The sequence below is a fragment of the Halichoerus grypus genome, chromosome 1 (genome assembly GCF_964656455.1).
Source record: "Halichoerus grypus chromosome 1, mHalGry1.hap1.1, whole genome shotgun sequence".
Taxonomy (NCBI): domain Eukaryota; kingdom Metazoa; phylum Chordata; class Mammalia; order Carnivora; family Phocidae; genus Halichoerus; species Halichoerus grypus.
In genome coordinates this window covers 212,689,393-212,704,421 of record NC_135712.1, presented here as the reverse complement: position 1 = coordinate 212,704,421, position 15,029 = coordinate 212,689,393, and the positions used below count along the sequence as shown (strand labels likewise).

Below are 15,029 nucleotides of genomic sequence, written 5' to 3'. Positions count from 1 at the left end.
AGCGATTCTCACCCTGGGGTGGGTGAGGCATTGTTACCTGCAGACGTCTGTGGTCATCACAACTGGGGGTGCTCCTGGCATGAAATGGGTGGGGTCAGGATCCTGCTTGACCCCCCCACAGTGCCCAGGATGCCCCACCCCAGTGAACAATCTGACCCTGCATTAAATGAATGAATGAAACGCTAAAATGCTTGTCGCCTTCAGCTTGCTGTTCCCACTGTGGGGAACAGAGCCCAGGAAGGCACAGGCCTGGCAAAGTGACTGGACAGATCACAGCCCAGTCACGGCTGGCTACCGGCCTGGAAGGCGGTGTGGTTGTGATGGTCAGGAACCTGGGCTCTCACACCACGTGGCCTGGGTTCAAATCTCAGTGTGCCTACTTCCTGGCTGTCATGAAACCTTGCTGTGGCTCAGTTTCCCCATCTGTACAATGGGAACGATGAGAACAGCATTCATCCCATCAGGCTGTGGTGGCTGATCTGAATGTGTTCGGCATCTACTAAAAAACAACATGAAAATGGGAAAAAGCAAGAATCCCTAAGGCAAGCATGCATGTCTCTGGTGTTCTTGCCCAGCAGCCATAATTATTGTCCTCATGGGAGCATGGGACTGTGGGCCTACTATGTGCCGGGAAGCAATATTGTGTGTCTTTGCCTCAGGAATGCTGGGGTGTGGATATGTTATGAGTCTCATTCAGTCAAGGTGGAAATGGCAGCTGAGAGAAGTTGAGTCACTAGCCGAAGGCCACACAGCAGGTTGATGGCCAAGTCAGGATTTAAACCCAAACTAAGAGATCCCAGTTTCTTTCCTGCTGGCCTGACCCTGTGTGTCCCCATGGGCCTGAGTGACACCTCCTCTAGGCCTCCTGTCATAGGTTCAGTCTTGGTATTGGGCCCAGAACTGACCCTCATCCTTTCCATGTTATGGCCAGAAACAAAGCCTTACCCACCCCCAAACTACACCAACCCCTTTCTTCACCTCCAGACCTTTCTGTGGGCTAGCACCTTCACCAGTAATGCTCTTTCCATCAGCAAACTCCTACACACCCACAAAGCCCCAGCTCCAATGCCCTCTCTCACAAGAAGCCTCTCCTGGCTCCACCTGGGAAGGTTTGGTTGCCTGTGTATCTGCTACCCGGGCCCTGGTGCTTCTACGTGTGGCAAGGGAAGGTGAACTCCGCAGCTTCAAGGAGGGACTTCGAGTAAGTCCCTGCCCCCTCTGAGCCTCAGTTTCTCTCACTGGAAAATGTGGAAGGTAATGGAACCAGCCGGCTCAGTGTTAGGAGGCGGGAGAGAGGTGAAACAGGCAAAGTCTGGATTAAGCAATGGCCATGGTACGGAGCTGACTCTGGGGAAACAGCCATCACCATCACCATCATTACTGTTACTGCTTTTAATACCATCGTTATTATCGGCCTCTGGCCTCCCAGGACCGGAGCCCAGTAGGCACTTCGCTCGGCCTCCTTCGTGGAGCACAGAGGCTCTGCTTGGCAACACCAGGGGCCCCAGGGAGGAGGTGGGGACATGTGCACTCACACACACGTAAACACGGACTCGGACACCCACACGTCCTGTGCCAGACTCTTACCTTCTGCTGCGCAGCCTCCGACCAGCAGGACCACGAGGAGGCCGATGGGACCAACCACAGATGCCACGCCGGGGCCCCAGGCAGGCGCCATGCTTGGCAGCTACCTGCAGCCTCCGGCCTCCGCCCTGGAGGGGGACGGCCCCCCCCCAGTCCCTCGCAAAGAGGCCTCGAGCCAGCCGAGCTGCCGAGCGTCAGACGGGGCAGCGTCTGCAGAGACAACGGAGGCACCGTGAGAGGGGAGAGAGGCAATCTGGGGGCCTTCATGGAGGAGGCAGCGGGGGGCTCACAGAGGGGTGGAGGAGAGTCATGGGTTTGGGGGAAAGGGTCGCAGGACAATGGGGGGATCACGGGGCGATGATGAGGCAGAAGGGAAGTGCTGAGCCCCAGCTGAAGGCCTGTGTCCCCCCACATCCCTGTGCTGAAAGCCACCCTCCTTGTGACAGCTCCAGGAGGCAGGGCCTTCGGGAGGGGACTCGGCCACAAGGGTGGAGCCCTCAGGAATGGTGCCTATGAAAGAGACCCCACAGGGCAGGAGGAGGGGCGGCTGGGAAGCAGGAAGCGGCCCTCCCCAGACCCCTGCTCTGCCGGAGCCTTGACCTTGGACTCCCAGCCTCCAGCACTGTGAGAGATACATGTCCGCTGTCTCTAAGCCACCCGGCCTACGGTATTTTGTACAGCCCCCAGCCCCTGGCTGACTGCTGATCCCAGGTAAGCCTCCGCTCTGATGGAGCCCGGACCTCAGACCCCCACCGAGCGCCCAACCAGGACTGAGCACCAGCTCCAGGGGTCCTCTGAATACCCGTTGCTCCCCTCCCAGGCTGGACCTCCGGAAGGATGTCCCTGCACCTCGCCTCAGCCCCTGCTCAGCCCGCAGAGAGATCTTCCCCAAACACACCTGCCTGGCCTTGCCCCCTGCCCTGTTCTAATGCCTCCGTGGCTCCCGCTGCCCCCAGAGGAAGCCGCTCCTGCTGATCTCGCTTCCTCCTCTCGTGGAGGTGTCGCCACACTGCCTGAGCTCAGTCCTGCCCACCAGCCTTTGCCCCTGCTGGGCCTTCTGCCGGGACTGCTGTCCCCCCACCACTGTGTGACGGCTCTCAGCTCAGCTGTCACTTCCTCCAGAAGCTCCCCCCCACCGCACCCCCCCCACCCCCCATTCCACATCCCACAGCCTCAGAAATGAGTAAGACCATCATCCTCCACGACTTCAGCCCAGCTTGCAAATTACATGCGAATGTTAATCACTCAGAGTCTGTTTCTCCCACAAGAATCTAAACCCTTCTAGGGTAGAAGAGTCCCCTCATCACAGGGGCCAAAGGCCCTCCCCAATCTCCGCTGTGGCCAGAGCCAGGGCAGGGGGCCGGGGAGAGGCAGGGAAGAGACGAGGCCTCCACGGCCGGGTCAGCCCCACACCCACCCCAGGCCATGCCCCGGGCGGGTCCAGGCCATGACCACAGGGACGGGTGCCACATAATGATGGGGCAGCCCCTGTGATTCTGGTTCCCAAAATACCCAGCTGCGGTCACCTCGCCCAGCCCCAGAGAGGCTCCAGGAGAAGGCTGGGCTGGTGGCGGCCGGGTCATGGCTCAGGGTTGGGGGTGGGGAAGCCAGGATGGGAGGGTGAGGGTTGCAGATTGGGGCGGGGGGGCGGTGCTCAACCTGCACATAGTCAGACCACGGACAGACAGACCAGACAGAGAGAAGGATGCCTGCACACAGGCCACAGACAGACCCCCAGTCAGACCAGAGACAGACAGGGAGACCAGACACGGATGTATCTGCACAGCCGGGCAACAGAGATGGGTCCACACGCATAGTCAGGCAAATAAAGCTTGCACAGAGACCACCAACAGGCCCCAAATCAGACCCCGGACACACAGGGTCAAATAAGACACGGATACATGGTCAGCACGGGGCAGACAATCCACGTCCGCGGTCAGACCACAGGCACGGATGGATCAGAGACACACGGGTCCATGCAGAGACCAGAGGTAAACGGCACGACCAGATACACACACAGGTCGTGGTCAGGGAGACGACGCACCTACACCCCTGGGCTGTAGGCGAATAGCAATCGGGAGTCAGATCAGAGGTCTACAGCGCACAGACAGGTAACCAGACCGCACGGACCTCAGACTCAGACGTGTGCACGCGGTCAGGCCACAGGGACGGGCCGTGTAGGGAGCACGCCACACTTGGATCAGCCAGACAATAAATACGGAGACACAAGTCAGACCCCCTCGTCTAAGGACACACGCAGACCGGCACGCATAGCTGCAATCCAGGTGCATACTCAGACATGACCGGCCGGGGACCGGGCAGGTGGGAAAGAGAAGCCTATAGAGCACGGCCCCTTATCCCCAGCCGGTTCCCCCACCATGGGCCCTTTAAGAGCGAAAGTGGCCCAAGAGGAAGGTGGAAACCCCAGATGAGGAAAAGAGCGCAGCTGGCTGGGGCCAGGGTGACCGCAGCAGCTGGCCCCACCCACAGACGCATAGCTGCTGGGCACATGAGTAGGGGGCGTTAGCCCAGACCACTTGGATCAGCTGGGCAGGCCCTCAGAGAGCCTCTGGGGAAACTGAGGCCACACAGAAAGCCTGCAGCCCAGGGGGGCTCACACTCAGGGCTGCTAGGCCCACCACGGACCTCCTGCTCCACCTCTGTGTCCTCCCCCAGAATGCAGGCATGGGGAGGGGCCACCTGCACAGAGGTGACCTCCTGCTCCAGCCACAGCCGCCTCCCCCGCTCCCCGCACCCCAAGAGAGCCAGGGGCAGCCGCCTTCAGAACAGAGTGGCCCCTAATTACCCCCTCGCTCCCGGAGCCCCCGCCTCGCAGGGCCCACGCCTTCTCAATGTCTGGGCAGGATGGGGCTGATCCAGGCGCAGGCTCCTCCAAATCTGCCACGCCAGCCTGCGGCAGGAGGGGAGGGCTCAGCGCTGGGGGCTGCCAGGGCCTGGACGGTCCACAGGGAACGGGGGTGGGAGGTGGGGGCAGACTCGAGGAGGAGAGGGTCATGCACTGCACGGAAGAGAAAAAGTTCTGGGGTCTCTCAGGACCCTCCCTCTCCCTGAAGGACTCTGGGCGGGGTCTCCTGCAAGGGCTCAGGGAAGAATATAAGTGCTCTCAGCGCTGCCCGATTCCGCCCATTTCCTGCCCCTTCTTCCATCCCAACCTGGTCCAGCCCCATCATCGCCCACCAGGCCCAACGCAGCCATCTCCTGCCCTCGCCCCCACAATGTGTCCTCCCCCTGAAGCCACCGGGTTCCTGAGTCAGGTCCCGCCCTCCTCTGCCCACAGTCCTCCAGGGCTCCCCCCTCCCTGGGGTAAAAGCCCAAGTCCTCCCCTGACCCCCTAGACCCCGCACGACCTGCCCCGTCTCCTCCCTGCCCTCCCCTCCCTCACTCTGCTCCAGCCACACAGCCCTCACTGTTCCTGCCCCAGGGCCTTTGCATGTGCTGTGCCCTCTGCCCAGATTTAATATTATGTGGCTGAGAACGAAAAGGTGAATGGGAACAGGGAGGGTGTCTCCGCACAAGGAGCAGCCTGAGGAAGGGCAAGAAGCAGAAGCCAGAGATTCTAGGAGAAAGATCAGGGCAGAGAGGCAGGTGTGGACTATACCCACAGGACATCAAGGAGCCCTAGGCAGCCCTGGGCTGGGAGGGACATGGCTGGGTTGGCCCTGGCCAAGCTTCCTCCCTGCCCCTCTTGCAGCAAAGCAGCCTGGGCCACCACCCCTGCCACTACCAAGAAAGGGAAACTGAGGCAGGCCCACTGGGGCCACATGATGCAGCAATCCCTGAGTTCCTAGACGATGGTGCGGCCACTAATGAGGGAGCAGCCACCTGTGGGAGTTGCGGAGAATAACTTGGATGGCAAATGAGTCTGGGCTTCAGGGAAGGTGGAGAATGGCCTCTGGACCTGGAACCGGGGGCCAGGGAGGGACCCTGCCCATCACCCAGCCATCAGTGATCGAGCTTCCTCCCGGGCAGGTGCCAAACTGTCCACCGTTTGTTCTTGGCAGCTGGTGGGAGGCACATGCCCACTTTCACAGATGACAACACTGAGGCTCAGAGCAGAGTGGGGACTAGCCCAAGGCCCCCAGCTGGGCGGGACCCTGGGTCCAGAGCCCACGTTTCCTCACATGACCGTGTCCTTCCCCGGCCACTGTGTGATCCCAGTAAAGTGGATGATCCTCTCTGGGCCCAGTACAGACTGCTGAGCAGCCTCTGGGGGCTCGGAGGCCTTGATAACATGGGGTGGGAAGATACCCATGCTAGCCGGCCGCCAGGGCGTGGGTCACGAGATCCTGGAGTCAGCCTTGTATACCCACGCGGAGCAGGAAGCATAAAGGAGCAATTATGACCCCGGGCTGGGCAGCAAACAGGCTCTGTGTCACCCGCACAAGATGCTGTCTCCCGAGGCTTGAGGACACCCCAGTGCCTCTCCCTGCCCCCAACTCAGGGTCTGTCCTATCCTGGGGGGGGGGCCAGGGGCTCTGGTGCACGACCCGACCCTCAGGGGACTTGCACGGCCCGGGCCAGGGAAGGCAAGACCCGTGACACTGGCAGTGGGGGCTTAGGGGAAAGCCCCCCCCCCCATCCTGCACAACCTTCCACCCCCACAATCCCTCCCTTCTGGGCCCACAGACTGTCCTGCTGCCTGGAATGGCTTTTCCAAGGCAGACCCTCAGGGCAGGACCTGGGCTTCCAGCCTTCCTGGATCACTGTGTCCCCAAACTGTCAAGGAAGGTCCGAGCTCCAGCTCTGTAGTCACTGGTGGGCTCAAAGTGGCTCCAGACAACCCCCTCTCCCTCCTGGGGCCTCGATGTCTCCTCCCCCACCCCCACCCCCACCAGGAAAAGGGCTCAGGGCGGGGCCAGCCCTGCCAACCTTCCGAGAATGGGCTAACACCGGCCAAGGGATCCGCCTTTAATTAACCATAGATTTGTATTGGGTGCTGTCCCCAAGGGTCGCAGCAGCCAGGAATGGATGGGAGGTGTGGATGGGGAGCCAGGCCCAGTCCCAGAGGGAGGAAACGGTAATGCCAGCCGGGAGCCCCCACCACGTGCTGAGCCCTCTTCTACGCTTCCCACGAGTCCTTCTATTGGACAGATGAGGACATGAGCTCAGAGAGGGGTAGCTGCCCGGTGAGGGGCAGGCCGCGCGGGGAGATGGGGCTGGGCTGAGATCCGAGGCAAGAGACCAGCAATCAACCTCCTAGGTGCCCGGGCTGCCAGGCTTGCCCCTGCCAGTGTGTGTGTCACACCAGCTCCATGGAGAAGGCTGCGATGCCGAGATCTGAACGTTCCTGCCCCACTCATACCCACCGGGGCTCCCAGCTCCTGTGCTCAGCATTCTGGGCCCGGAAGGATGTGACCCTGGGCCCACCCTGCTGCCTCTTCCAACATGTTAAGGTGGTTCCCCAGATGCACTGGGCTGCCTCTGGCCTCTGGGCCTTTCTTAACACAGGTGCCCAGACCAGGTACACCCTTCCCCAGCCGGCCCACCTGTGGACTCATCCTCCAAGGCACAGCCACAGATCTCCCCACCCTAGACTGAATCTTGACCCTTCTTGACCCCCATCCCAGGACCCTTCCTTCACCCAGCCCTGACCTGCCACTCTGGGGCTGGGAGGGGCGGTGTGACTCTGTCCCTCCTCTGCTCTCAAACATTCCATGGCTCCCACCAATAGCGTTAAAATCCAGATTCCTAACCCCAGCCTTCGGAACTGCTGACCCCACCATGTTGTGCCCCCAGTGCCTTGTGCGCCCCATGGGTGCCCCTACTCACTGCCCTCTGGCTCACAAAGGGGTATGAGCACATGCTATTCCTTCTACCCAGCACACCCTTCCTCCTCCCCCACCAAACTTCAGCCTTCACACTCATCCGCAGGTCTCAGTTGAGCTGTTATCTCTTCCAAGAAGCTCCCCCCTCCCCGATGTCTCAGGCTGGATCAGGGCCCCCTCGGGGCTATCCCCACACTCTGTGTGTCTCCCATCATAGGCCTGTCATCTTCCAAGATGGTAGCTTCCTCCCCACCCTGGGAACATGGCAGGGCCCCTACGTATATCAGAAACCTACTGCATGCCCAGCCCTACTTGGCACTTTACCCACATCATTCCGGTGGTCACATCCATTTCAGAGGGGGAAACTGAGGCCAGAGGGAGACACCACATGCAGGGGAGGCCAGCAAGAGCACAGCCTCCAGCTGGGGCTTACATCTGCTCTGAGGGTCTGCTGGAGCCTTAAGGTATGGAGATGAGGCTCAGGACAGAACAGGCAGGACTTGGGTGGCTGGGACCCCTAGCCAGGAAGTCACAGGAAGACCCAACCTTGGGTTGTTGCCCAAGACTGTGAGAAGGAATCCTGGGAAGCACTGGACTCTGGAGGCAACAATAGGGGGTGCTGAGGTATGGGTCTGGTGGGCAATGATGGGGGATAGAGACATGGAGCTTAGGGACAGGAACAGGAAATAGAAAGGTGGGAGCTGATACACTTGTCCTGATCCCCCAGTTTATTACCCCCCCAACAAGGTACAGCATTAACCTGGGATCCACAGACCCGAGGGGTACAGGGACAAATAAAAAGAAGGAAACTTTCTGTGAGTTTGGAGGGGGAGGGGTGGCTGAGAACAGGGATCCCAATCCCAACACCGCAGTCCGGGTTCCCAGCGGAAGGATGCCAAAGCCCCCTATCAGAGCGCCCCTGGGTTGGCAGAAGGCTGCCCAAGGCCTGGCTCCGCCCCCGGGAGGTGGGGGAGGAGGTCGGGCTGGGGGCCAGGCGGGGGAGGGGACCCCGCGGAGCATAACGGTCCGGAGTTTTCCTAAGTCCCAGCGACCGGCCTGAATGGGGGTCCGGGGGGGGGGCGCCAGGCAGAAGCGGGTTGGAGCTGTCCCTGGAGGGTGGCTGGACTGGCCCGAGCGGAGCGGGGGTGGGGGAGAACGCGGGGGTCCCCCCTCCCGGGAGCCTGGAGGGGGGCAAGGAGGGGGTACAAAGCCCAGGGCACACTGGGCCTCAGGGCAGAAGGGGTTCCGGGCGCACTCACCCCGCGGATCTTGGCTGGGAGATCGGGCCCGGGCCCCTCCGGCCGGGCCCGCTGCAGCCTGTCCCTCGGTCTGCCTGGAGCGCGGCGCGCAGCGAGGACTAGGGAGAGGCCAAGGCCCAGCGAGCTCGGCCTGGGGGCGGGCCCAGGGGCGGGGCCTGCGGGCGGGGAGGCTAGGGGGCGGGCCCGGGGAGGGGGCTCCGGAGCGGGGCGGGGCCCTGGCCGGAAGTGGGGCGGGGGGGACCAGTGGGGAGCTCCATCTGGGGGTACTGGCAGCCCACATGGGGGTCCAGTACAGGGAGGCCTCCAAGGGGGTGACTGTGTTCCCCCAACGTGCACACACATGAGGGGGTGCCCCAAGAGGCAAAGCCCGACTCCCCCCCCCACACTTTGTAAGCCTGATCCCAGAGGGAGCCCCTACCCTGCGCCCCCCTTCTCTTCCAGGCGCTGATCGTGGCCATGGCAACGGATGAAGGGGCTGGATGCCGGACACAGCCGCAGAGGGCTCCCCAAACACACCCAAATACAGCAGGTCGGAGAAGGGGCAGAAAGATGCCCTCCCAGTCTGGGTTGGATGACAGAGGCCGCGCCCCCTCCACACAGAGACCCAGAGGCTGGGGGAGGGGTGCGGGCACAAAGAAGCTTCCCTCCCGCTGGGAGTCCGGCAGGGGTCTGGGAGGATGAATGGGCGACACCAAGGCAGAGTCCCCCACGCTAGCCACAACCCTGAGGAGGGGGCGGAGAGTGCACGCAGGGCCAGATTGGAAACAGATGGGGCCACCGTGCCAGGTCCCAGACACCCCAGGGGTGGGGGGGGGGCGGCTGGAGAGAAACGCGAAAAGGAGGGGCAGCCGCACGCAGGCAGCCAATCCCGGCCAGCGCTGCGGCCCCGTGCGGGTTTGAAAACTCCAGCGGAGACGCAGGGAAGGCGGAGGCCCAGCGGGTCCAGTGAGCTCGGGGAAGTGGTCAAGGAGGGCCAGGGCCCCTGATGGAGATCCAGAAACTGCCGCAGGGGGGCTGGCTTCCCCATCTGCTCGGATCCCGGGTGAAAATGCTTCCCGTTCCGCCATTAGAGCTTAGGATGATCCCATAGTCAAAGTGTAGTGGGCTCTTACTGGATACCATGCGCTGAACATGCTCCCGTCCCCCCACCATCACCCCCACTTTCCAAAGGAAGAAGAGGAAGAACAGAGAAAAAGCACTTGCTCAAGGTCAGAAAGAACAGAGATGCGAACTAAGGTTTGGGTCCAGAGGCTGAGCCCTTACCCACAATGCTGCAGGAGGCCTGGGGCCCAAAAATAAAAAACCGCTACAATTTTAAGCCCCTGGGGATAAGGCGGCGCAGGAGACAGACAGGCCCCGCCCTCTAGAAGCTCACTGCCCAGTGGAGTGAAGGAGATGGGCTCAGAGGAGGGACACACAGGCAGCTGGAGGAGCCCAGGGGAGACCTAGACGTCCACTCCCCACGCCTCTCCCCTGCACCCTCGCTGGGTGATCTGCCCTTTTGAAGTCCTCAGGCTCAGTTCCTCGCTCTACAGAATGGAGTATATAATCCCACCTCCTCTGGCATTGGGGAGGCCTGTACTGGAGTCCCCAAAGTACCAGGCACACGTTACGTGCTCCGTGAATGTGTGGACGCAGACTTTCCACCCGCCCCCTTTATAAGGAGCCCACAGTGGGTCCTGCTAAACGGATGCTCTGACATCTCTCTACCAAAGCCCCGACCCTGGGAGGCACACAGTAGGTGCTTTATGAGGTGGGGCACCTGGCACCCCAGCACCCCGTGGGACACACAGGAGTACCCTGGGTCAACATGGGTGTAGAATCTGGCAGCATAACCTCCCCCGGCTCGGCAAGGCACACAGCAGGCCCTCAGGAAAGGCCACCGGGAGCGTAGTAGGTGCTTTGCTTGCATCTGCATGCTGACGGCCCAGGCACAGGGCTCATGCAGACCTTGGTTTGAATCCAGGCACTCCCCATGTGATCTCAAGCAAGAACCTGCACCTCTCCGGGCCTCAGTTTCCCCATCTGTAATATAAGCCACACATCAGGCACTCGATGAATCCAGTTGTCAGGAAGCCCAGGGCTGTGTGATCTGGGGCAAAAGTGCCTGGGGACCCTGCTACCCTCCTCCCCAACTGGTCCTGCCCCGTCTGGGTCTCTTGCCCATGTCTCCCTGGAGATGACCTCTTGCCTCCATGCAACGGTGGTGACCACAGCCACCTCCATGGTCAGGGTGGGGAGATCTGAGGCAGGAGGAAGATCTGGCGCAGGAGGGAGGCCTGGCCTCTCCCAGCTGAGTGACCCATCTGCACAGCTCCCTATACATCCGTCATCCTGATCACCCCACATGTTACCACCCTGGTCACCGGCTGCCTCTCCCACCAGACTGTGACCTCAGGGGGCAGGGCTGGAACTGTTCCTGTCGGAGCAGAGCACATCTCCGGCACCAGGCCTGACAGCACACAGTAGGTTCTCAGCAAACATTTACATAAATAGCCAGGACCCTCCTCACCCAGGAGAGCCCTCTCCAACCTTATTCTCCCCCAAAGACCACACTGTGTGGCGTGGCACCCTCGTGGTACAGCAATTTTCACCCACTTTTTTTTTTTTAACATTTTTGAATACCTACTGTGTGCCAGGCCCGGTTGAGGCACGGGGGACACAGCAGCAACGAAGATTGAGAAAGACCCCTGCCCTTATGGAGCCGATGCTCCAGTGCAGGCAACAGATGGGAAATAAAAGAAAGAAAACCCGCCGTGGGTCAGTTGGTGGTGAGCGCTACAAAGATGAATAAAATGTGTGTGGGGATGTTCACTGAGGTGGGATGCAGTATTAAAGGGAGGTGTGTGTGGGGAGGGGGTGAGGAGGTGACATCTGAGCTAAGACCTGAAAGAGTTGAGAGAATACAAAGCAGGAATGGATGGCTGGGAGGAACACTCCAGGCTGAGGGCACAGCCAGTGCAAAGGCCCTGAGGCAGGACTGTGTCTGGCATGACAAAGAAACAGCGAGGAGGCCCATGTGGCTGGAGCAGAATGAGTGAGGGGGACAGAGGGAGGAGGGGAGGGCAGAGAGAGGATGGGGCAGGTTGAGCAGGGCCTTGGGGGAAACCCAGGGGAGGTGGGAGCCCGGGAGGGCTGTGGGCAGAGGGCAGGCCCTGACCCAGGTGCTCACAGGCGCCCTCTGGTGGCTGCTGCAAGGAGGACAGATGGCGGGGAGGCGAGGGCAGGGGCCGCCGACCAGAAAGGAGGTGATTGCATCGGCTCAGACCAGGTGGAAGCAGAGAAACGGGGCGTAAATTAAAGAGGGCGCTCAAGGATGACTCCAGAGTTTTCAGCCTGGACACCTTGAAGGTTAGAGCAGTCAACTCCTAGAACACCTACCTGACTGCTTCCCCCACCCAGCGCCCTTGAGGGCTGACTCTGGGAGCCCCCGAATGCTCAGTTGATGTGTCCTCTGTATACACCCAGAAGGCAGCTGCCCTTGGGGAGGAGCATGGGGCTAGATCACGTCAGCTCCCGCAGCTGGGACATTTGGGGGTAATTTTTTTCAAAATAACTTTTCTTCTAATTATAAAATAGGCGCGTGCAGCAGAAAATTAGGGGAAATCAGCATAAAGAAGAAAATAAAAATTGCCCACAATCCACCCCTCGCCTGGAGAGAAACCATCAGCATGTGGTCATTTTCATTCATTCTGTCCATGAACAGTTATTGAGCACCCACTGTGTGCTGGGTTGAAGGCACAGCGGTGGGCATGACAGAGCCAGCTCGCCTACCCTCACGGGGCTCACAGACAAGTGGGGGAGATGGACACCCGTAGGGAAACCAACATTCTCAATAACATAATGCCAGGCAGTTATGAGAGATGCCGAAAAGAAAATAAGATTCACCATAAGGCTCTGAAAGCCTGGAGAGGTCTGCGGGGATCTCTCAGATGGTCCAGATGAAGTAAGCAAATCAGACATACAAACACTATGGGAACAGAGTTTCGGGCAGGAGGAACAGCAAGTACAAAGGTCCTGAGGTTGATTGTCCTATGTGTGCAAGTGGGCACTTTTCTTTTTCAAGTGGGGATCAATGTTATGAGACCATTTGCTCACTGGGTTTAATCAGTCCCCACTTGATCTCCATTATAAACAACACTAAGAGGGACATCCACAGATGAAGCTGTGGCTCACCATTTCCTGCAGATAACTTCCAAGCAACGGATGACTCCGCTGGGATGTTCTCAAGCCTCTAAAACGTGCCCTATATCATATGGATGCAGACAAAACTGCACCATGGGCATACCTGGGCAGGACCCCCAGTCCCAGCCCTCCCCCCAAGCTGTCCCAGCTTCCTCACATTTGTCACATTTGTCAAAATTCCTAAAAGTTTCTTTTAGGGGCAATCACCAAGCCCCACATCCTTCTCTTCCAGAGCGAAGAGAAGAAACTGGTTAGGCAGCTTTCTCCTTTCTCTAAGCCCCAGGACTCCTCTGCCCTGGGTTGCCCAACAGCTCCTCCCACCCAGCATGGCATTCATGACCCGGGGCAATGAACATGTGCCGACCAGCCAGAAGCCTGCCTCCCCCACACTCACATCACGCTCCTGGCGCCGTGTCTGTCTGCCTGCCGGCTACACGGCAGCAGGCAGACTGCCCACCACAGGCACGCCCTGGCTCCTCCTCTGCCTTTTTCACCTGCTGGTTCCCCCAGGCCTCCCACTTTCCTTTCTTCTGGACAAATCCAGGATGCCTTCAGGTGTGGCTGGATCCAGCAAATGTGTTTTCCTACATCCTCCCCTTATCAGCTGATGGCAGCTCCATCCTGCCATGGGCTCAGGCTGGAAGCTGGGAGCCAGCCTTGACTCCTCCCCACATACTGCCAATTTGGAAATACACTCAAGTTTCCCTCCTAAACTTCTTGTGTATTTGTCAACCTTTCTCCATGCACCCTTCCCACTGCCCCCCATTACTGCCCTCCTGGACCAGCGCAGTCACCTGTATCCTGGTCCCCCAGCTCCCGCCTTCGCTCCCCACAACATCCACCAGAGGGTGCCCATGAGCACCGGAGGCAGGTCCAGCCCAACTGGGTTCAAAAGCATCCAGAACGTGCCAGGCCCAGTCCTACCCCAGGGCCTTTGCACATGTTGTCCACACCATCTGGAACATCTTCCCCAGATTTTCATGGCTGTTTCTTTCTCACCATTCAAGTCTCCTGCAAACATCACCTCCTCAGAGATGCCCTGGCTAATCACTCCAGCTCCAGTAGCACCCCTGTCATACATTCCTTTATTTATTTATTTATTTTTGGCACTTATTTTCATCTGAAAGTATCACTTGTTTACCATCTAGGTCTCCACTGTCCAACCACTACCTAAATGTGACTAGTTAAATTAAAATGAAATGAGGGGCGCCTGGGTGGCTCAGTCAGTTAAGTGTCTGCCTTCGGCTCGGGTCATGATCACGAGGTCCTGGGATCAAGCCCCTCATCGGGCTCCCTGCTCCGCGGGAGTCTGCTTCTCCCTCTCCCGCTCCCCCTGCTTGTGTTCCCTCTCTCTCTGTGTCTCTGTCAAATAAATAAATCAAATCTTTTTAAAAAATAAAAATAAAATAAAATGAAACGCAGCTAAAATTCCAAATTCAGTTCCTCGGTGACATTGGCCAAGTCTCCAGCATGGCTCACAGCCCCAGTACTGAGGTGTGCAGACAGACCACCTGTCTATCACAGCAGGGAGTTCTGCGGGGCTCTGCAGGAGACCGTGGGGGCGGGGAGGGCAGGGCTGTGTCACTTCTGGTCGCTGCTGGGTCCCACAGCCAGCACACAGTAGGCACTCAGTGAATGCTTTCTAAATGAATGGCTGAACTAATGAATGGCGGAAGAGGCTTCGCGAGGCCTGGAGGGGCTGCCTGGCAGGGTAGGGCAGAGGTCGGCAAGCACCATCTGCAGCCAGAAAAGCCCACGCAGCTGTGCTTTGAACCTGGGTCTCCCTGGCTTTCCAGCCCGGCACCAACTAGGGGATGCTGCTCCAGCCCCAAGGGCAGAAATGCGTAAAAAGCTGCCCCAACCACAAGCCAGCCTCCACTTTGCATCCCGGCGCCAGGGTGCTGACTCAGCTAGAAGGCAGCAGAAGGTGCAGTCCCCCGGCCAGCCCAGGCCTCCGGGCTGGGGTCCCTGCCAGGCGCGCCATCTCCCACCTTAAACCCGCCGGGGCTGCCTGAATGGATCCTCTCTGCGAGATGCCTCCGCACTCACCAGGTCCCCGTGAGGACGTGCCTGGTGTTCCCCAAAAATCCTCCCCTCCTTGTTCACAACTTCTGCCACATCCCTAAATCCCTCATTAAACCTTTCATTCAACTGGCTCATGCCTTTCCCTTAAACTAATTTACTTTAGAAACTAACTCTATAATGCAGGGCTCTA

General features: G+C 59.5%; 1 protein-coding gene across 1 annotated transcript in view; it reads right to left on the bottom strand.

Annotated features, from left to right (window-relative positions):
- PTPRS (protein tyrosine phosphatase receptor type S) overlaps nt 1-15,029 on the bottom strand; it is a 99,927-nt gene that overhangs the window by 60,613 nt on the left and 24,285 nt on the right. The window contains exon 2 of the mRNA XM_078057154.1: nt 1,588-1,794. Coding sequence (XP_077913280.1) covers nt 1,588-1,678 — 91 coding nt within the window. The 5' untranslated portion in view covers nt 1,679-1,794. The remainder of the gene's footprint in view (nt 1-1,587; nt 1,795-15,029) is intronic.